This window comes from Manis pentadactyla, chromosome 6, assembly GCF_030020395.1.
Source record: "Manis pentadactyla isolate mManPen7 chromosome 6, mManPen7.hap1, whole genome shotgun sequence".
NCBI classification, from domain to species: Eukaryota; Metazoa; Chordata; class Mammalia; order Pholidota; family Manidae; genus Manis; species Manis pentadactyla.
This window is the reverse complement of record NC_080024.1, coordinates 8,909,663-8,932,397: the sequence shown is the minus strand read 5'-3', so window position 1 is coordinate 8,932,397 and position 22,735 is coordinate 8,909,663. Positions and strand designations below refer to the sequence as shown.

At 36.2% G+C, this 22,735-nt stretch overlaps 1 protein-coding gene across 18 annotated transcripts in view; it reads right to left on the bottom strand.

The window, feature by feature from the left end:
• Nucleotides 1-22,735, bottom strand: part of TRIP12 (thyroid hormone receptor interactor 12) — a 146,096-nt gene that overhangs the window by 45,580 nt on the left and 77,781 nt on the right. For 16 of the 18 annotated variants that reach the window (XM_057503462.1, XM_057503460.1, XM_057503459.1 and 13 more), the window contains 7 exons: nucleotides 20,956-21,061; nucleotides 18,404-18,540; nucleotides 12,821-12,904; nucleotides 11,949-12,044; nucleotides 3,394-3,542; nucleotides 783-818; nucleotides 611-706 (listed from right to left, as the gene is read on the bottom strand). In XM_057503462.1, coding sequence (XP_057359445.1) covers nucleotides 611-706; nucleotides 783-818; nucleotides 3,394-3,542; nucleotides 11,949-12,044; nucleotides 12,821-12,904; nucleotides 18,404-18,540; nucleotides 20,956-21,061 — 704 coding nt within the window. The remainder of the gene's footprint in view (nucleotides 1-610; nucleotides 707-782; nucleotides 819-3,393; nucleotides 3,543-11,948; nucleotides 12,045-12,820; nucleotides 12,905-18,403; nucleotides 18,541-20,955; nucleotides 21,062-22,735) is intronic. The other 2 variants (XM_057503467.1, XM_057503477.1) reach the window with 1 other exon arrangement.

The following is a 22,735-nucleotide window of genomic DNA, read 5'->3' as shown; positions in this document are numbered from 1 at the left end:
GTGCTAAAAAATGTCTTGTAAGGTGACCTTACAATTTGATATACTACTTTAGAATTCATTAGTCAAGAGTTCACAACTTGATTTCCCTATGCTTGCCCATTTTTTTTTGGTATCATTAATCTATAATTACATGAGGAACATTATATTTACTAGACTCCCCCCATCACCAAGTACCCCCCACAAATCCCATTACAGTCACTGTCCATCAGCATAGTAAGATGCTGTAGAATCACTACTTGTCTTCTCTGTGTTGCACAGCCCTCCCCATCCCACCCACCACATTATACATGCTAATCGTAATGCCCCCTTTCTTCCCCCCACCCCTTATCCCTCCCTTCCCACCCATCCTCCCCAGTCCCTTTCCCTTTGTTAACTGTTAGTCCATTCTTGGGTTCTGTGTTTCTGCTGCTGTTTTGTTCCTTCAGTTTTTTCTTTGTTCTTATACTCCACATATAAGTGAAATCATTTGGTACTTGTCTTTCTCCACCTGGCTTATTTCACTGAGCAAAATACCCTCTAGCTCCATCCATGTTGTTGCAAATGGTAGGATTTGTTTTCTTCTTATGTATGCCTTCCCACTTTTGAACAAGTTGGGCGAAAGTACAATCACCTTTTCTAAAAAAACAGGAATTGCGTCTACTACAACAGCAGATGATCGAGGAAGTGCTTCCATCATGTATGTTAAGGCTCGACAAGCATGGTTCATCTAGAAAACAAGGAGGCACTTTTACTCAATAAAAACTAAAAAATTTAGAGGATTTAAAAAAATACGACATACTTACAATATCAAAATTATGCTCCATCTGCAGTAATGTTATCTGTTAAAAAAAGATTATAACAAAGTATTAGAAGCTATCTGTATCCTTATATTTCTTCCTCTATTTCAACTGAAATGGGAAGTATTATTCAAGACTTTTCCCATGCAAAATAATACCAAGTTAAACCTAACACATATACACAGAATGACCTTATTTAGGATGGCATTACTCAACACACTGTAGTGCTACCTGAGAACTTTGCTAGATAATCATCACCTCATGATCCAGGTCAAAACCAAAGCTTCCTGTTGCTTGCAATTAATCCTTAGGGCACCTCTAAGTCCCTTCCAAAAGCCCATTAACATGTCACTGAGGACTTAACCAGTGTCAATAAATATATGATACATAAATGAAGAGACCAGCAACGACTGGCATTTGTTAAATTAAAAACTGTCAGTACAGATTCAAGACCATAGCTTAAACTCTAGTGAAAAGCTAAGTATCATTTAACTCAGCTGTAAAATACAAGTATATAAACACAATATTGATCATATTAGAAACACAATATGCAGTAATTAAAAAACAATTAATGCAATTGTTTTAAAAACACATGAGTGAGTCTAAACATCTGATTTTATTTCAGTTTCTTTTGTGGAAAAAACCTTAAGCAGATTTTGACAATGTTTTTCAAAAGAGGGAATGCAAAACTGCAGGCATAGGGAAATCAAGTATTTTTTAATGAATAATCAAAAAATTTTTAATTCCTCCCAGAGAAATTTCCTACTTGGGGAAGCAATCATTCACTGTCTTCTACTTTAATTTTAAATGCACTGAATTCAATAAAGTACCCTTCAATTAAATGTTTAAAACTATAATAACAGACATCAGGTATTCTAATACATACTTGTTTAGTCTGTACACCAGAAGTCCTAAGTCGTAATAATTATTTTTGTTAAAACACACACACACACCCATTTCAAGGTTAACCAGCCCTCAATGTCTCAAATCACCTACAATCGGTTACTTAAAACACCCACTCTAAATTGAAAGGGGTTGTCATGTTAACAGGAAAAGTAACAAGTTCTCCAATTCTTAAGGTAGAATGAACTTTTTATTTTTAAGATCATGTTTGAGGAGAACTGCTATATAGATTTCCTTTCATTAAAAGTGACGGTGGTCACGTAAGTGAATGGTGACTGACAGATACATATTCACAATATCCAAGTGTGTAAGATAAATCTGGTCAATTCATTAACAACTGTCAGTATTAACAGCATGAACTGACTTGTACAGGTCTATTAAATACTTAAATCCCATCAACAACCAGCAAATTAAGTAAACTTAATTTGTGTCAACATTCTGCCTAGATTTAATGAGCTTCCTTATTTAACTAATAAAGGGTGCACTTTGGTGTAAGATAAACCTAGTTTTTTGTTCCTACTTATTTTTTAATGAATAATCAAAAAAAGTTTAATTCAGGTAACAGAAGCCAGATATTGAAGAAATCAGTAATTTGAGCATGAATATTAACACAGGCAAAATGTAAAAGTACAAAAGGCTAGTATTGCTTTCATAAAACATTCAGAAATGAACATTCAAGTCTTGATTACAGTGGAACTGGTAAACCCTGAAGGCTAGTTTTCATTATCCGGAGGTAGAGTGGCAGAAGGCAAAGAAACTGACCTATCATTTACCACCTGCCTCCACCCCCACCACCAACTCGCCACCACAGCTGAGCCATCCAACTAGAACAGGCAGAATAAGGACTACATTATCTTTTTTTAATTCACTGAATTTGAATTCAGCTCTCCTGAACACTTCACTCTCTCCATATGTGATAATGTGAAAAAACAGACAATCTGATATACCAAACATAATTTCATTTTTGTCAACTTTATCGTGTATGTGAACAAAGACTTAAATGGCATTTATTTAACCTCCTAGGTAAAGTATGCTATACATGTAATCATGATGTTTATGTTAGTCTTTCATAGCCAATTTATTTCATCATACAAATTACCAATTTACTATTTAAAAGACATTATTATGCTGAAGAGCCTATATTCGGTAACAGCAATTTCTCTTCCTGTTGTTTTCACATTAAAATGCTAACACAATTAAGATGTTAATAAATTCTAAATATCAACTCACTACTCTGTTGAAAAATCACTAAAAGATTTTTAAATGGGTATTGTTTTTTTGTTTGTGTTTTCATTTAACATAAAACCTTTTAGGCTTCAAGGATCCATGTGTTCTGGTTTGACTACTCTGCCATGCATAAAATTATCAAACACGAAAATCTTTATGGCCCACAAAGACAACCCACAAGTGAGCTGCTTGTGGGTTTAAAAGAGAAAGCATATGAAGTCTGGCAAGGTACTACCTGATGGGGTAACAACTTAAAATTTAAAAAGAGTTATTTAAAAGTTATCAAAGATGGGGTAACACGTCATCAAAAACGGTTTAGAAAATTTACAAATTCATCAGTAACAATCATTCACTACAGTTTTAAGTATGAAATCAAATCCACATACTACTCTCTCTTACGTCTATAATGTTTTAAAATTCAGATAACAATGCACTCAGAGGACAACAGCAGCAGTCAGAGGAAAACAAGAGGAAAATTCTATCTTACCAAAGCTGGAACGACACTCTTGACAGGAAACCCTCCTAACGTCTCCTCATTTCCCATGACCAATAACTGACACATTTCAATAACTGCCTGGAGTTGCTGACTTTCATCACTTGCTTGCAGTCCTTGCAGAAGCTGCTGGGCCTTAGAGCCTTCAAAGGGAAAAAAAATCATTACTCTAAACATTTAAGAAAATTATTACTAGGTGTAAGGTGTGACTCTTTGTGGCAGCTGGCTGCTTATCTTTTTTGGATACCAATTAAAGGTTAGGTCTATCCTAAGGTTAAGACAGGCTGCTGCTAATTCAAGAAAATTAAATCAGCTGGATTTATGCTACCTTAAAGTGATCTCAGTTATTTATGTATTTTTCTTTTGACTTTTTATCTTTTTAAGTGAGCCAAGCTGATTGGTTTTTAATAGCTAAAACAAAAAAATGACACCCATAAAACTAGCATGAACTGTTACCTGTAACATACCTGCTTTATTTACATAAATAAATACATGGTGAGTAAAACCTTTCTGCAATAATAAAAACCTAATGAACAATGATGCTCAGACTTCAAAGAAAATGTTCTATGCCTCTCCACATCTGTATCAGAAAAAATGGAATCCAAGTAACAGTAAAAGGGCAAGGAAATAAAGACAAACAGAGCAATCACCTAACAAGGCCAATGGAAAGAATCAAGTATTTTCTAAAAAACAGCCAGAGACTGGTCTTTTCACCTTCTCTCATTTAATGTGCAGATGATGCTACCAGAGTACTCTGGAGTTCTATTCTTAATGCTCAATCCCATCGCCCAAACAACTAAAGAATGCCAAGACTCAATTACCACAGGGAAATAAAGTTATCAGTTAGGTGCAAGATGCTCAAAAATAAAGTCTACAAATATGTTTCAAATTTTCACTAACACCTCCCTACTTGTAACCATGATTAACTCAATTATTGCTTACCAATTTTATACATGATGTTACTTTCAAGCACTTTTTATTCTTACACACTTTTTCAGGTTATTCTTTGTGTATTGGATTTTTGTACTCCCATATCGTTAAGTATTGAAGTGTTCTGTTTGAAAACTGTCAACGAATGTGGAATTCATATGAAAATCAAAGTTTTTTATTTCAGTTGGCCTTCAGTGATCTTCCTGGAAGACACAATCCTTTCAAAGGGACATCAGGTGTTCTTTCAAAATTTGTTTTGTCTTATAAACATCGAGGCTGCTAATTCTAAGGACATGGATCGTTTTACCATGATCAAAATCATCATCAATAATACTGAACTTTTGAGATGTTCCTAAAAAAAGATCTCATGCCAATCTGAAAATGACAACAAAAAGTGAAAGCCATAATTTATCATCTTCAGGTTTATGAAGATAAACAGCTACCCTGATGAGTTGTTTCTGTTTTTAGGACTGTTTTATACTCTTAAATACTGGAGGAGCCTGAAAGGACTTTGGTTTATATGGTTTACATCTAGTGATACTATGTGCTTCTAATTAAAAGGGAAAACTTTTAAATAACTGATTAAATCATTAATATTAATATAAATAAAATCTGTGTGAAAGCAACTGTTACTAAAAAAAAAAAATTCAGTAATAAGTTTTTGTAATGCATATCGTTTTACTGCCAGACTGACTTAATTAAAGACAGCTATATACTCACTTATGCCTCTGCTCAATCTACAGTAAAATGTTATTTGAGATGAAGTATTTGAAAAGATGAGCCCTATTTTGTCACAAAGATTATTATAAATAGAGATGGCACTTGTTGGTTAATTCAATAAAATTATTAGCTTTATTTAGCAAGGGCATCCTTTATATCAAATGAAAATTATTTTTACCAGAACATGTGGCATTGAATAATACAATGACTTATACTACAGTTTGGTACCGATTTGATTCTTAAGGTACCAGCAGTTTTACATGCCACAGTTTTGGCACCATCAGTTCAAACATCAACAAAATGGAAAGCAAAAACATTACTAATTATTACTAGTTTTGACCTTATGGAGTCAATGGAAGGGTTTCAAGAACCCCCAAGGAGCCTACGGACCACACTTTGAGAACCACAATCATAGATCAGGGGTTGTTAGGTAAACATTTCTATAAAGGGCCAGAAAGTAAGTATTTTGGGCTTTACAAGCCATATATCTGTTAACAACTATTCAACTCTGGGACTGTGGCATGAAAGCAGACACAGACAATACATAAACAGATAAGCATGGCTGTATTCTGATAAAACTTTATTTATGGACACAAATTTTATTCTCATTTAATTTTCACATGTCACAATGTATTTTTAAATTTCTTTAGCCATTTAAAAACGTAAAAATCATCTTTAGTTCACAGGCTGTATAAAAATAAGTAGAAAGCCAGATTTGGCGTGGGTAACCAAACAAAAAGGATGAATATTCTTTATATATCCCCACTAAATTACTTTTACTTTGAATAAATGAAGACTGATCATTAGATCTGAAGGACTATTATTTCGTAATCCCTGTTATCTAAGCACTGAGTTTTGATGGCTTTATGTGCTTCCTAACATTAGAACATACTACCACATTTACCTAATCTTTCCTCACTAGAAGAAAATAATCAAGCACAAATCTGAAAAAGCCTAGATCCAACTGTCAGTTTACAAGAAATACATTTCAAATGACACGCGAGACAATGGGAATTTGAGGTTGATTGGATATGTTGTTATTTTTTTTAGGTATAATTTGTGTGCATTAAGGGGCATTATCTTGAGCTACATGATGAAATGCTTATAGATGATATAATGTCTGGGATTCCTTTCAAACAATATGGAAGGAGGAATGTGGGTGAGGGTAAAGATAAAGACTGGCCATGAAGCAGGCACTGTTAAAGCTGGGTCACGGGCACGGAGGGGTGTAGCACAGTTTTCTACTCTGGTTCTAGTCTATGATCTGCATTACTTTCATGTGCACTGGTCAACCCTTTATGTGGTTGAGATATTTTAATGTTCATACCCTTAAGGTAGTCCTGCAACAATTTTTCTCCCCAACCTTCCTCCCAGAAATAAAGTGGTAAAATAAATGGAATAAAATGTCTCTTAAAAAAAAAAAACTTAAGAAATATTAACTGATGGCAATGTATAGATCATATTTTGATCCTGATCAAATAAAATTTTAAATGGATGTATGAAAGGACTAGAACATTTGAACTCTGAACATTTATTAATAGTAAGGATTTTCTTAATATAACCACAATATGGACTAAAAACTTTGTGTCATTCTATAGTTACAAATTCAAATATATGCAGATGAAATGATACTTAGGACTGTCTTAAAAATAAATCTACGAGAGACAGGATTAAAGATGGCAGCGTGAGAGGAGAGACAGAGGCTTCTTCCTAAAACCGTATACAATTAAAAAATATAGTTGGTGCAACTAATCCTGAAAGAGCAACAGGGAAGAGGGCTGTGCCAGACTGCATACACTTGGAAAAAAGAGCAGACCTCACGGAACAGGGTAATGTACCAGAGCTGTGGCTCTGCGGGACCCGAGCCCTTCCCCCACCCCAGCTCACCGGCGGGAGGAAGAGAAACGGAGCAGGGAGGGAGTGGAAGACTGGGACTGCTGAAAACCTAAACTCCGGAGATCTGCTCTGGGAGCACAAACCTACATTTCATGGTGCTTTCATCATACTCTCATGATTACGGGGTTGGAAAGCTGGGACAGGTGGAGTTCCTGGGGAGACTGGGATTCCGGCCGCTTGTATCCGGCCGCTCTGGGACAAAAGCTTATACCTGTGTGCTCGGCCCACTGGCTCAGGCAGTGGAGACAGGCACAGCAGCCAGGAGGCGGGGAACAGCTCTTTCCTCCCCCCAGGCACCAGTACCGCTCCCCTGAGACCCCCAATGTTGCTTCAGGGGCTGAGCAGCTCCAGAGTAGAGCTTCTGAACACTAGAGAGCGCCACATACAAATATGAAACGCCAAAGGAACCTGGTCCAGAGTAAAATTAATAAAACTCCGGAGAAAGACTTAAATGACATGGACCTTATGACTCTTCCTGAAAGGGAGTTCAAAATAAAAATCATCAACATGCTAATGGAGGCACAGAAAGATATCCAAGAACTCAGGAATGAATTTCGGTCAGAGATTCAATCATTGAAGAACACGATGGATGGTATTAAAAGCAGGTTGGATACGGTGGAGGAGACGATAAATGAAATAGAAACTAGAGAAGAGGAACACACAACCTGAGGCACAGAGAGAAAAAAGGATCTCTAAGAATGAAAGAATATTGAGAGAACTGTGTGACCAATCCAAACGGAACAATATTAGCATTATAGGGATACCGGAAGAAGAAGAGAGAGAAAGGGATAGAAAGTGTCTTTGAGGAAGTAGTTGCTGAAAAGTTCCCCAATCTGGGGAAGGAATAGTCTCTCAGGCCATGGAGATCCACAGATCTCCCAACACAAGGGACCCAAGGAAGACAACACCAAGACATATAGTAATAAAATTGGCAAAGATCAAGGATAAGGACAGACTATTAAAAGCAGCCAGAGAGAGAAATAAGATCACATACAAAGGAAAGCCCATCAGGCTAACATCAGACTTCTCAGCAGAAACCTTATAGGCCAGAAGGCAGTGGCCATGATGTATATTTAATGCAATGAAGCAGAAGGGCCTGGAACCAAGATTACTTTATCAGGCAAGATTATCATTTAAATTTGAAGGAGGGATTAAACTATTTCCAGATAAGCAAAAGCTGAGAGAGTTTACCTCCCACAAACCATCTCTACAGTCTATTTTGGAGGAACTGCTATAGATGGAAGTGTTCCTAAGATTTAATAGCTGTCACCAGAGGAAATAAAACCACAGTAAAGGAAGTAGAACAGCTAATTACTAAGCAAATGCAAAATTAAATTAACTATCCCCAAAGTCAATCAAGGGATAGACAAAAAGTACAGAATATGATACCTAATATATAAAGAATGGAGGAGGAAAAAAAAGGAGGAGAAAAACAGAGAAAAACCTTTAGATTGTGTTTGTAACAGCATACTAAGTGAGTTAAGTTAGACTATTAAATAGTAAATTAACCTTGAACCTTTCGTAACCACGAATCTAAAGCCTGTAATGGCAATAAGTACATACCTATTGATAATCACCCTAAATGTAAAATGGACCGAATGCACAAATCAAAAGACACAGAGTCACTGAATGGATAAGAAAAACAAGACCCATCTATATGCTGCTTACAAGAGACTCACCTCAAACCCAAAGACATACACAGACTAAAAGTGAAGGGATGGAAAAAGGTATTTCATGGAATTAACAGAGAGAAAAAAGCAGGAGTTGCAATACTTGTATCAGACAAAATAGACTTCAAAACACAGAAAGTAACAAGAGACAAAGAAGGACATTACATAATGATAAAGGGGTCAATCCAACAAGAAGATATATTATAAATATCTATGCTCCCAACACAGGAGCACCCACATATATGAAACAAATACTAACAGAATTAAAAAGGGAAATAGAATGCAATGCTTTCATTCTAGGAGACTTCAACAATCCACTCACTCTGAAGGACAGATCAACCAGACAGAAGATAAGTAAGGACACAGAGGCACTGAACAACACAATTGAACAGATGGATCTAACAGACATCTACAGAACTCTATACCCAAAAGCAACAGAATACACATTCTTCTCAAGTGCACATAGAACATTTTCAAGAATAGATCATATACTAGGCCACAAAAAGAGCCTCAGTAAATTTAAAAAGATTGAAATTGTACCAACCAGTTTCTCAGATCACAAAGGTATGAAACTAGAAATAAACTACGCAAAGAAAATGAAAAATCCCACAAACACATGGAGGCTTCACAACATGCTCCTAAATAACCAATGGATCAATGACCAAATAAAAACAGAGATCAAACAATATATGGAGACAAATGACAACAATAATTCAACACCGCAAAAATCTGTGGGACGCAGCCAAGGCTGTGCTAAGAGGAAAGTATATTGCAATACAGGCCTACCTCAAGAAGAACAATCCCATATAAGCAGTCTAAACTCAAAATTAATGACACTAGAAAAAAGAACAACAAATGAGGCCCAAAGTCAGTAGACAGAGGGACATAATAAAGATTAGAGCAGAAATAAATAAAATTGAGAAGAATAAAACAATAGAAAGAATCAATGAAAGCAAGAGCTGGTTCTTCAAGAAAATAAACAAAATATATAAACCACTAGCCAGACTTATCAAGAAAAAAAGAGAATCTACACACACAAACAATCAGAAATGAGAAAGGAAAAATCACTACGGACAACACAGAAATACAAAGAATTATCAGAGAATACTATGAAAAATTATATGCTAACAAACTGGATAACCTAGAAGAAATGGACAACTTTCTAGAAAAATACAACCTTCCAAGGCTGACCAAGGAAGAAACGGAAAATCTGTACAGACCAATTACCAGCAACGAAATTGAACTGGTAATCAAAAACCTACCCAAGAACAAAACCCCCAGGCCAGATGGATTCACCTCGGAATTTAATCAGACATACAGAGAAGCCATAATACCCATTCTCCTTAAAGTTTTCCAAAAAAATAGAAGAGGAGGGAATACTCCCAAACTCATTCTATGAAGCCAACATCACTCTAATGCCAAAACCAGGCAAAGACCCCACCAAAACAGCAAACTACAGACCAATATCCCTGATGAACGTAGATGCAAAAATACTCAACAAAATATTAGCAAACCGAATTAAAAAATACATCAAAAGGATCATACACCATGACCAAGTGGGATTCATCCCAGAGATGCAAGGATGGTACAGTATTCAAAAATCCATCAACATCATCCACCACACCAAAAAAAAAAAGGAGGACAAAAACCACGTATCATCTCCACAGATGCTGAAAAAGCATTCGACAAAACTCAACATCCATTCATGATAAAAACTCTCAACAAAAATAATAATAATAATAATAATAATAAGTCTACAAGTGGGGAAAATGGTTGAGAATATAAATGAAACAAAACAGTTGCTGTGGACTAAGCACTTTTAATGGTTTCACGGTGGTTACACCACTACATTCTCAACTTTCGTGTATGCTTGGTCATTTTCCTATGGAGATCACGTCAATCCGTATTTTGAAAACCTTCAATCATTCCTTTCGGTTAAACCCCACACTTGCTGCTTGGCCTGCCCAAGCCCTATGTGACCCAGTGAGTGTCTACACCCCTCAGATTTCATCTTCCACCACTTCCCTTCACTCTCACCACAGGCCATCTTGCTGTCCCTTCTGCAAACATGCCAAGTTCACTCCCCCCTCCAGCACTGTACTTCCCCCTTTCCCTCGGACCAGTGCATAGCTCATTTCCTCACTTCACTTAGGAAGCTTAGTTTCCAGAAAATCACCATGGTTCCCAGAAGGTTTACCTAAGGTTTACCCTTCAACCAGCCAACCCATATCCTCACTCTGCTTTGTTTCCCTTCAGTGCACTGACACTACCTGGAACTTTTCCGCATGACAAATGTCTTATTTATTGCCAGGGTCACCCTCTAGCATGGAAGGTCCATGTGGGAAACAACTCTGCTTATGACTCAGTACAATTCCAGCACCTAATAATGACACTGAATAAAAATCCATATTCAAAGGCGCATAAGAACTTTGAGACAGGGTTATGTTATTGGAGAGCTGAGTGTCATGGCAGCAAAAGTAAACCAAAATCAAAAATACCAGCTGCTTCTTAACTTTCCTGTCAAATGAAAAAGCCTTAAATACACATATGTGAGCACATGTACACATGGTGAATAAAAAAAACCAGAACCATTTGCTGGAACATTACATAAGCATGTATTAGTAAACAGAGTTAACAGCCTTCAGTAACACTAGAAACTTGGAAATTCATCAAGATTGAACTTTACAACTAGCCTACTGGTACTAAGGAAACATTAAGGATAGAGATATTATAAACTACTTAAATTTTAAAGAAGCTATAAATACTATTTAATACCATAAAGAATTTAACTGGATTTGTAATTATGCAAAAGATTTACTTATTTACAAATTGAGACTTGAAGAGTCACTATTGTGTCTACCACATAAGGTTTATTACCACATTATAATAAACTGATTAAATGAGTTCAATGGCTGGTAATTCTGCTGAGAAATCTTTCCTCTCAGGCTCGTATTACAATTGAGTCTTACGGGTTAAAGTTTTTTATACCATGAAAAATTCATATATATGCAAATCATGCAATCAGATGTTATGATAATAAATGTAATCATCTGAGGTTCTTTACCCTTCTATAGTTCAATAAAACAAAACAAGTCAATATCAATCTTGGTTTCTACGGACTCCAGTTCAGTAATCAAGAATAAAAGTACACAAGAAAATCTTAAGAGTTGCTCTATTTAAGGCAGGAATGTGCACAAGCCCTATTTTCTTAAAACAGGTTAAAGTTCATGAAAGCTTCCTTATTACATTAATTGGTAAACAGTAAAAACATCACTTAACTGATTATTAAGGATTCTGGGGTTAAGAACAAAATTTAAAAGAATCCACACTTACTAGCTCCGCTTCCAATTGTTCTATGGAAAAGTTGTGACATCCGAGGACCAAGAGGGCCAAATAGGTGAGGAGGAAGACCCCTGGCCTCTAACAAAGCTAAGGAAAAAAGATGGACAGGAGGAGCAGTTGAGTTGTTAAACTGTCTGATCATACCTAAAAATTTCAAGCAAATGATTCATCTCACATAATTGATTTAGACAAGTCACTTTCCAATTTGAACTTTGAGAAGCTGTATTAAACTTTTAAGACCACTCTTATATATTAATATAATATCCATGTGCAGCTCCAAGCCATCTTAAGGTTTTATGGAGACCTTAAGAATAGTAACGCCAGTGGAAAATGTGTTAGTCCGAGAAAAACCCAAAGTAAATATTTACTTTGAAGAAATTACAGATTAAGCACCCGTGCACTGTTTTTCCCTCTGATATTATTTCCCAATCAGATATTAGTCATGAGATCCTCTAAAATACCTGGAGTTTATATGTACATTTTACATTCATTTTGAAGTGATCAAGAACACAAAAGAAAATGGCCCCAACTAGATGCACAATGTTATCAGGTATCACAGAATAATATATTAAACTACCCCCTTTTCAAGAGCTTCCATAATTTATTACAAGCTATACATACATAATGAAAAACATGTTGAAACATAAAGATTTTGTCTAATTAAACAGTAAAAATGAAAAGCTACACAAATAATCTCCCAATTCCAAATCATCCAATCACCACTAAATAAGAAGCCTTTTTGGAGGTAAAGGCATTGCTAGATTATATTCTAATGAGTTTACCTGAATTAGTTTCAACAAACAGTAGTAGTAACAGGCAGCCCATGGTAATCATTTCTTATAAGTTCAATTAACTATCTTTACCTTGTAATCGTCCCATCTCGGAATCATCTGATTCACTCTCCCCAGAGGTGGTCATGCCCACAGCCCCTGCAACAGAACTAGAGGCTTCAAAAGGGGAAAAAAAGCAGGGAAAAAAAAGAGAAGGAAAAAAAAACTTGAGGGTTAGGAGAGGAACAAATTCATTATGGCTAATTAATCTCAACAAAGAAAAGGCAGAGGTTTACAGACTACTATGACAGCAATTACGTGTGTCTGCCCATCAATGGGCAGCTGTTGTTCTGGACTTTTATAAACAAAAGGATGGCTCAACTATCTTAAATATTCAGCAAGCATAAAAATACCACCTTTGCACTTCATTCATCCATGGCTTTCACAGATTCCTCAGGCTTTGAAACTAAATTAAGTCTTGTCCTGAACTCCTCTACCAGAAGTCTATGAAGATAACACAGCCGAAACTTTGTGATATTCAGTAAGTAGGCAACCAGTCACAAACATAACAGAAACCGAAACTGACACTTGGGGGAATGTTTCATTTGCGTGCCTTCTTCAGTCTGCCTCATTCCTGGACTACAATCTCCATATAACTATTTATCTGTTTTCTTTAATTTCAAGAGTGTGCAAAGATAATACCCGTATATCTAAGACAAAATACTGAAGACATACATTATAACTAACAGATAACTGTAAAGCACTGAGGTACAGAGGACAGGACAATAAAAATGTCAAAACAAGTATGGAATAAGCAGTTTACATGAAGAAGAATCCTACTACATAAAATGCTAACTTGATCAATCATTCAATCTAATAAGCAAACAGAGATCAATTTCATTATGAATATGACCAGGAGATGAAACTCCGTATCTGTAAAACTAGCAGTTTTACTGTTCCTCCTCTGTGTCTGAGTCCTAAAGCATTTTTAGACATAGACAATGAGTTTAGGCATGGTATTATCCACAATACGTTCAACCCTGAATACTTGACAGATAAGACAGAATGCGAGTCAAGAGGAAAACTCTTGTCATTATTGTTAAAAGAGGTACATGGACAACATATGAGTTTGCAGAGCTTTTATGAAAAAAGAGATGCTAATATATCAGCCACCATTTCTGTATTTTCATAATGCTTTTCTTCACAGTTCATTAAGTATTTTTTTTAATCATCTCACTGGGATTTTTTAAAAATTCATGGATTAAGGTATGGTTTACAACAGGAGTCAGCAAACTGGCCCAAAGGCCAAATTCAGTCTAGCACATTGTTCTGCAAATAAAATTGTATTAAAACATAGCCAAACTCATTCTTTTACATATTATCTGTAGCTGCTGTCACAATACAGAGTTGAGTAGTTCCAAAAAAGCCTGTATAAAACCTAAAACATCAACTTCTGGTCCTTTACAGAAAATATTTGCAACCCCATGCCATAGTTTAGAGTTACAGGTTAACAGAAATGCTAGTATTAAAGACTGTCAGGGTTTAGCAAAATCCACATTTCTGATGAGACAAAGGAGATGAACAATAATTACACTCTGTAATGCTACTTACAGGTGGTATTAACTAAATACTATATGCAAGCTGTGTCTATGTGGTACAAAGAGGTATATAAGCTTTATCACGCACACAAGGCAACTGAGGCTTTCTGACTTTGAGTGTACCTGCCCAAGCTTAGTTATCACCATGTCAGAGACTTGAACCCAGGTATTCTGTCCTCATAGGCTGTACTCTTCAGAACTGTACTTCATCAGCTCCTTATATAGACTCTTCAGTACTAATTTTTAATTCAAGTATAACTGCTGCTTCACATCATACAGAAACCTTGTTTAAAAATACTGTTATGAGGTACCGGTTGTGACTTAATTTGTTAAAAATGACTCCAAAACTTCTTTAAAACTCTTCTAATTATGCAGAGACCAAATACAAACTTCTGACAAATGAAATCATTGGTTTTGTTAAAGCACTCTCTGAAAATACTTTTGAAGAAAAAAAGTAGTTCACTTGTTCAGGTAATGCTCGTTTTCTAGATTGATGTATCAGAGGGTCTATACTGGTTTTACCTTAAAACACGTTACAGATCTACAACCTGTTATTTTAAAGGTTTAAGTTGAAGTTACTTCTTAAACACATTATTCTAATGACTTAAATACATAATGAATATGTCAAATTGCACTGCTACAAAGACATTAACCAAGACACAAAAATTTTTAAAGCACATAATTAAAAGAGCTGCTTAAGACTTACAGTGGGATCCCAATCTTAAGGGAACCACAGAACCACTATAAGAAGGGGCAGGAATATTGACTTTTAATGGAGGCAGAATGTCTGTTTTGACAGAAACCAGTTACTAGACCCAAAGAAAAAGATGCTCTGAGAGCCCTTTGGTGGCAGGTCTTAAGCATTTGTTCACTATAGTTTTCTATGTAAAGTTTTACAGAATTAGATAAACCAAACTAGCTTAGCTTATGAGTGGCTGTTTATAAAGTCATGCAGGTAAGGAAATATAACCAACAAACTAAGAGTCAATGACAAAGTTCTTTAATCAAGGCATCAAACCTCCTTGGGCAACATGCACAAGATGTATCCCCAGACAGAAATATAAAAATAAGACTAGAGAGAAAAACCCAATGCTAGGTTTTTAGGAGGTCAGTTAGTTTTTTGTTTAAACCGGTATGTCTCCTATCTAGCCTTGGCGTATCTTCACAATTAGTCCCCAATACACAACTGGATGAAACAATGGAGAAAGTGTTGATGGCAGACTTATATAATTTAACTTATGAAGCCTCTTATGCAGAAAGCAAAGTTAAAATATTAGAAAGCTGCCAGAATTGTTTTACTTGACAGGAACCACTAAGGGTTTACCAGATACTTAAGCACTGGAGACAACAGGAAGATTTTTTTTTTAGTGTCACAAAAGCTTTGAGCAGGATAAGAATGGCTGTAAAGAATGTAACTATGCCTTAAATGGGCCTGGTATTAGGTGATACGGTAGCAATCTAATTTGTAGTGGTACTAAACCAAAGTCATTAAGGGGAGAACATTTACAAAAGTTTATTCTTACAATGTGCATCCTGTTCACTTGTGAAATATTCTCAATGCAAAATGTGGTGTCAGAACATTGTGTATTTTTCTTTACCATCTGATTGTTTCAGGCATAAAGAAGAATACTTGAGTTTCCACTTTAGTGTCTCTAGTACTGGCAAGACTCTATCAGCATTATAAAAGGGTACAGAGTTTTGATGAAGTAAAAAACTAAAGGACTCAACTTGTGGAAAAATGGGAACACTTAACTTTCAACTTCAAGAGCTAGCATTTCCTCCATGAAGAACTAGCGGGGCTGGGCTCCATACTAGACTATACTTGAGGGTGACCCACCCAGCCGAGGCCTTTTATCATCAACAAACTTTCCTAAGTGTCAGCAACACTAGCAAAGTGAGGGTGATATCAGCAAGTTTGCCAAAGTTGGAGCAATGATTTACTGTCTAATGTGTGAAAAGAAGTATGCTTATGTCAATGATTACAACAAAACAGGTCAGAAAGATATGCTCTTAAAAAAATAACACTAAAAAATGAATATATAAATAGCACCAAAGAGATCAAATCAATCTGTTTAAAGTAGTGAAAACATGATTTCAAAACAAATGTTTCAAATTAGAGTGTTACACCAACTGTCCAGGATGTCTGAGAATGAACGTTTGCTAAAAGCAGCTCTTAAGTTATCACCGTCGGTTCATACTATACTCTCCACACTAACTTAAGAGTGTTTTATTTATTTTTTATTGCAATTTTACACATTGAGAAATTAAAGCACATTACACTGAAGAATATAAAGCTAACAAATAATCTGCCTCTTCTCCCAGAACTACTTTAGTGGGCTGACAGAGGAATTTCTGTAGGATCCATAAAGGATCCAAGCCTCCAAAATGTAATGAGCTCGTACTGCTCTCGGGGCAGTGAACATGCCACATGTATCTTTTACGTAAACTGGAAAAACATGTAGAACGCACTGTGATATCAAATGTAAGTGACAATGGAAATGAAGGCACTGAGTTATTTAGGAGGGCAGCTTATGAACCTAATTCCTGGAAGCTTTTATCCTCTTAGGTTCCCATACCAGGGAACAAAATTTTACACACCAGCCCCTTGTTCTGGCCCCCAGTTATATACATATGAATTAAACTCTTAAAACTACAAGGGAAGCAGAAAGACATGGCTGTTACAAAGGTGCACTTCTTTTCAACTGAAAGGACCTGGATGGAGACGCATACATCCTAGTTTGTAACCCTGGGTGAGTTTAACTGTTATGCTCACTGTTTCTCCTCATTTATAAAATAGGACTAACCATACTCACACCTCAGCAGGTAGTTTTCAATTTTAAACAACAACATATATAAAGTACGTAATACTGTCTCTACAAAAGAGAGTCCACTCTATAAATGTCAGCTATTATAATTACTGTAGGGAGTCCACTTTAACACCACACTCAGCAGCTCCATCTGTCACCCATATGGGAATTGCCCCGCTTCCATATTCAGACTTGAAATAAACATTAAAATACTGGGAAGGATGTGCTATGTGTCAGGAAGAGCATCAGTGAGTTACATGTGCAAAAACTCATTGCACATGTTTTTTTAACCCACATCTACCATTTAACCCTTCAGAAAAACTCTTCTAGGAAAAAGGTACGGGAAAAAAAAAGTGTCGCCTCCCAGCATAAGAGATGCTGTAGCGTCACTATGTAATTTATCATACAAAAGGAAAGATCAGCAGTAAAAAGAGTTATTAAACTGGACAGAAAGCTGAGACAAAAAGCATAAAACATGGGACAGTAGTGGGCAAACCAAACCTTCCTGGCAAACGGGATGTATCATTAACTGTAGGCATTAAAGAAAATTAGCACATATTCTAATATTAAACAATAGCATATGAAAGAGCTTTGTTCAAACTATATGCTTACACCTCAACCTATGTGTATCATCCTCATTTAAAGGATTCATATCCATATGTTCCTAACGATGAACTGTAACATTTTTTGGTCTGTTCTTAATGTGAGAAATGCTAGTGACAAGCTACTTTTCATATTGGTAGTGGATATATATTTAAAGCTGAAGGGAGAGAAAAGAATTTTTGCTGTGCTAAGATACCAAGAAAAATAAAAATAAGCCCATAAAATGTACAGTAGCTTAGATTCAAACAGAATACTTATTATTTCTTAGGGGTTACAACATTCTAATTAAAATTTACATATGTATAAAGCCATTTTAACCATATTGTTATGAAATTAAATTTCCTCTAACAATCAATGGGCAACTATTATATGTACTCACCTATAAAAAACAAACAGAAAAGGATTTACTCCCTCTTAACAGCCCTTTGAATGTAAATAGTACAAAGGTGGATTTGGAAGAGGATTAAAAAACAACACATAAATCCAACTAACCAAAAAGCTAAACCTATAAAGTGAAAAAAGAGAAGAAAAAGGTTATTTGATGGTAGCATCTAGTGTATTTCTGTTCCTTCTCTTACATTATTTTGGTATATCTAACAAGTAATTCTTCTCTAAATAAATCTTTAAGATACATAAATGCACTTTAGGGCCAAGAAGTACTTATCTACCTGCAGCTCCTTGGGGAGTTTCGTCGGTCCGCGCAGCTGAAGAATTCACCGTCTCCTGGTTGCTTTCAGGGTCTGCCATTTTCTCCTGCCGACGAGCTTCAGCAGCTCCTCTTTTGCCCAGGCCAGAGCCTCGCCGACTACAATGGAAAGCAGCCATCACAGGCAAAACCATCAGTGACCAGGAGCACCACCCTCACCGCACAGAGCTCCAGTGCATGGAGCACAAAGCCAGTTTCTTCTTTTTTCATAAAAATTGTTGCAGAAAATCACTATGAGTAACAACAAGACTCTGTATATTTAAAATTCTTCCAAGTTACATCGCATTCACAATACAAGCTTTTGTGTTGCTATGAGCCATTGTCATCCTTACAAAAATGATTTTTAAACACTTCCTACTAAATGGAAAACTGAATCCTTCCACAGAGACCATTCATTGAAATTAGATCCCAACTTCCAGAGTAAATAGTGGATTTAATATTTATAAATAAATACAGATGATATTTGGAAAGATATTTGTTTAGGATGAGAACACAGTAGAAGACATGGAGAAAAGGATGATCAGTCATTTTTCATGAAGCAAATGACATTTTATTGATGATTTTTTCTACTTTAATAGGGAAATCACAATCAATAAGCAAATAAGGTTAAAAAAAAAAGACTTCCCCAAATTACAACTTGGTACGTTTAAATCAGCAGCTCCCCAATTACCTTAAAAATTTAAGAAACCTACTACTGAAGAAACATTTTAGACTGCAGTCAAACTACAGTGAATTTAAATGCTGCCCAGTAAATAACACACAGCAGGCATATGTGACATGGAAATGAAAGCTCTGAATTCCTGGCGAGTACAAGAAGATTTTTTTCTTCCAATAAGTAAAAAATCCTCCCTAAACAGAAATTTGCTTAACCAATCTTTCCTTCACAAGGCAACAGCTCACATTCCAAACCCAATTGACCAAGCTACAAATCAGCAGGATTCAAACTAATTCATTCATTTAGCATTCCATTTGCAGCAGCCATGTGACACACACTGGGCTAAACACTTTGGTTGCTACCCTCAAGGAGTGTTAGTCTAAAGAAGCCTGAGACACAGCTGCAATAGGGCTTTGAAAGCACCGAGTTGAACAGGACATCAATTAACTCAGAAAAGTTTGAGATGAGAGCACTCCGGGCTGGTGGCTAGACAGCTCGTATACAGCTTGATCAGTAATCTCCGGAGCACCAAAGAAGTGATCATGACTTGAAGAAGGCTCCAGAGACAGGCTGGACACTAGATTACCTGCAGCTTAAAATTCACTGCAACCACAGTGAATTCAGTTTGTACCTCAGGTAAACCAGATTCAAAATCTAGCCTAAAACAGGACAAAAGCCCTGACGAACTAAAAAATTTTCTGAGGTCCTCGTATTGTTAAGAAACCTCAAAAGCAAAGAGATATACTAACTCCAGATACTTGAAACAATCCAGACAGAACTAGGAGGTAAGTGGAAAAGAGGAGATTTAAGTAGCAAGGGTCTTTTGCTTAAGACTTCTACAGAAGAAAGTCATACTGTTTCCAAATGGCACTAGGGGACCGAGAGCAAAGTCAACTACCTTGGTTAGAAAAGAACCAAAAGTAAGTGCTAAACCCTTCCTACTCACCTGACTTAGAGAAGGGAAGGTAAACTAAAATCAACTGCCCCCCCCCCCCTTGTTGGTTTCTGGCACATTTAGTAGAGAACAAACTGCACATAACAATGGGAAAGTCCTATATGGCTGTGAGCAATTAGCAGCACAAAGGCACTTGAGCAAATGATAATGCTGAAAATCTGGGAGGAAATTAAATACAAGAAAAAAGATTTTTACCTTTAACCTATGAATCTCAGCTAGTTAATAAAAATATGTGAAATACTACACCCTACCACATCAAAGGCAGCTGATTTTCTGAAAAATGAGATCCAAAACAGCTACAGGAGAAATGGAAACTGGAGATGTGAAAGAACACACACAAAACCTACATGCTTCCTTAGGGAGTAGGTTTTGTAATACAAAATGTAAATTAAGTACATCTCTCCCCCTTACCCATTAAACTCAATAATGGTGCCAACACGTTGTAACTCGTTAGGCAAAATTACAGCCATTAAAACAGGCATCCATTTTGATCCCTTAGTCACACTACTGGGAAATTTAGCTACGTTTTAAAAATACCCCCCAAATCTGCATAAAGATGCTCATTACAGATTTATTTGGCAAGGTGGAACTCTGAAAACAACCAAATGTCCAATACAACCAAATGTCCAACTATTGGCAAAAACTCTGCGAACACAATGCAACAACAGAGGAAAAGGTGGAGGAGGATCAAAGCAGTTATCAAAAAAAAACATGATTAAAATGTAGCAAAAATATGTAAATAAATATTGGGGATGAATTCACAAAAATAATACCAGTTATAGAATAAGTTTATCAATTTCAAGTGAAAACTGTAATAATTTTTTTTAAATTGCAAAGTTAAGGGTTCCAATGCAAGTTGAGCAGATGTAATGAATCCCGTGTAAACCAGAAACTGATGTATTACCTGGCACTAGCACAGGAGCCCGTGGTCTTCTGGCGTGTGCTCCGCCTCAAACTGGGGAGCTCAGCAGGTGGGGATTCACTGCGCTTCTTAGTAGATTTTCTTAAACCTACACATGTGACAGGCAGAAGTAAAATTTTGAAATGAGAAGTTACCATAAATTAAAAATTACAAAATTCTTCAAGTCATCATCCTGGTCAGAAGTCCTCTACAGACTCTTCCCATGGCCTCTCTAGCAGTCTGCTACGTTTCTTCCGTAGTTTCTTTACTTAGCCTTTTCGTACTGGGAAAGTCCATTTTGCAGCTGGCATTCACGCTCAGGAAAATCCCCCTTTAGCCCAACTTCGACTCAAGCTATCCCACAACCTGAATGACAGTCCTTATTCTCTCCAACCATCCTCTTTAAAGGTTCCTATCACAACTCTGCTCTTCTACTGCTTTTCTCCACATCTCCACTATGAAAGCTAATACCTTTTTTAGTATATACTCTATGTTTTAAATAAGAACAAATTTCATTTAGCACTTTATTACATTGTCTTTACACTCTCACTTTACCTAGTTTATATGATGAGGCTTGTCAATAAGGCTGCAAGAGAACAAAATGCTTTCTTTTTCTTTATACCACCCCATCAGCAAGAAATATACAGTACACTTGAACTGAGGGTTACTGGAATGTCCAGTTTACAGAAAACTCTATAATGGAGGTCGGGGAGGGGGAGTGAGTAGCCATGACCATTCAAGCACACCTTATGTGTTATTTTGGAATGTAACTAATACCTTTATGGGGTTAACAGATTTTCAATAAGTAAAGCAATTAAGTTTAGTACTATTTTTATGAACTACAAGGAAACCATTAGAGCATCCATCCACTCTCACCTTCCCCTAAACAATATTATCACGCATAATGACATACTGTGCAGTGTGCTCTATCTAAACAAAGACCCCCAATAAATACTGAAAGGTCTGAGTCAACAAGCATATTTTTCCATGAGAACTACAATATTATTCTAAACAGAACTTTTTCAGAGATCAATTATATAATGACAATTGGCCAGGTCACCTGCTTTCACCCAGAAAGTTTTCATTTTCTGACCATTTCACTGCTTTAAAGTGTTAAGATAAGAAATTCCTTATTCCTGATTACGTTAAAAACAGCAGTAGAAGGTCTGGGGAAAGATGGTGAAAGACTTCTAGACTTCTCCATGACCTTTTAGACTTTTATTTGAGAACTTCAGTTCCTTCAACTTGGGGTGCCACTTATACCATATATACTGGAAGTTGCTAAGTGAAAAGCAAGCTATTAAAGAGCCTTTACACAGAAAACAGAACCACAAAGACAAAAATCTATGTTCAGACAGATAGGCATTACCACTTAGAATCTAAACCATACCTTTAGGGACTTTTTAAAAATAACTTCAGTGAAAGTTTATCAAAGGTTATCTAGACTCCTCAAACTGGCACAGATTATGAAATTTAAGTGGGGAAAGAAGATTGGCCAAAGGGTTTCTTAAATCTCTATTTTATTTTCAGGTTGATTTTCTATACAGCATATCACCAGAATTATTGTTGTGATCACAAATGTATGCCTGATATCCTATACTATTTTATCTTTGCCTGTACACACACCCCATTCCCTGAAAGACAAACACAGCATGTGGACAGATTATAGGACTAGCTTAACATACTCAGCTAATTAGTATCACTATTTTTTAATATTTAAAATTATTTTATTTATATGAGGCACAAACATTAAAATATACAAATCTTAGGTACAGCTTAATGA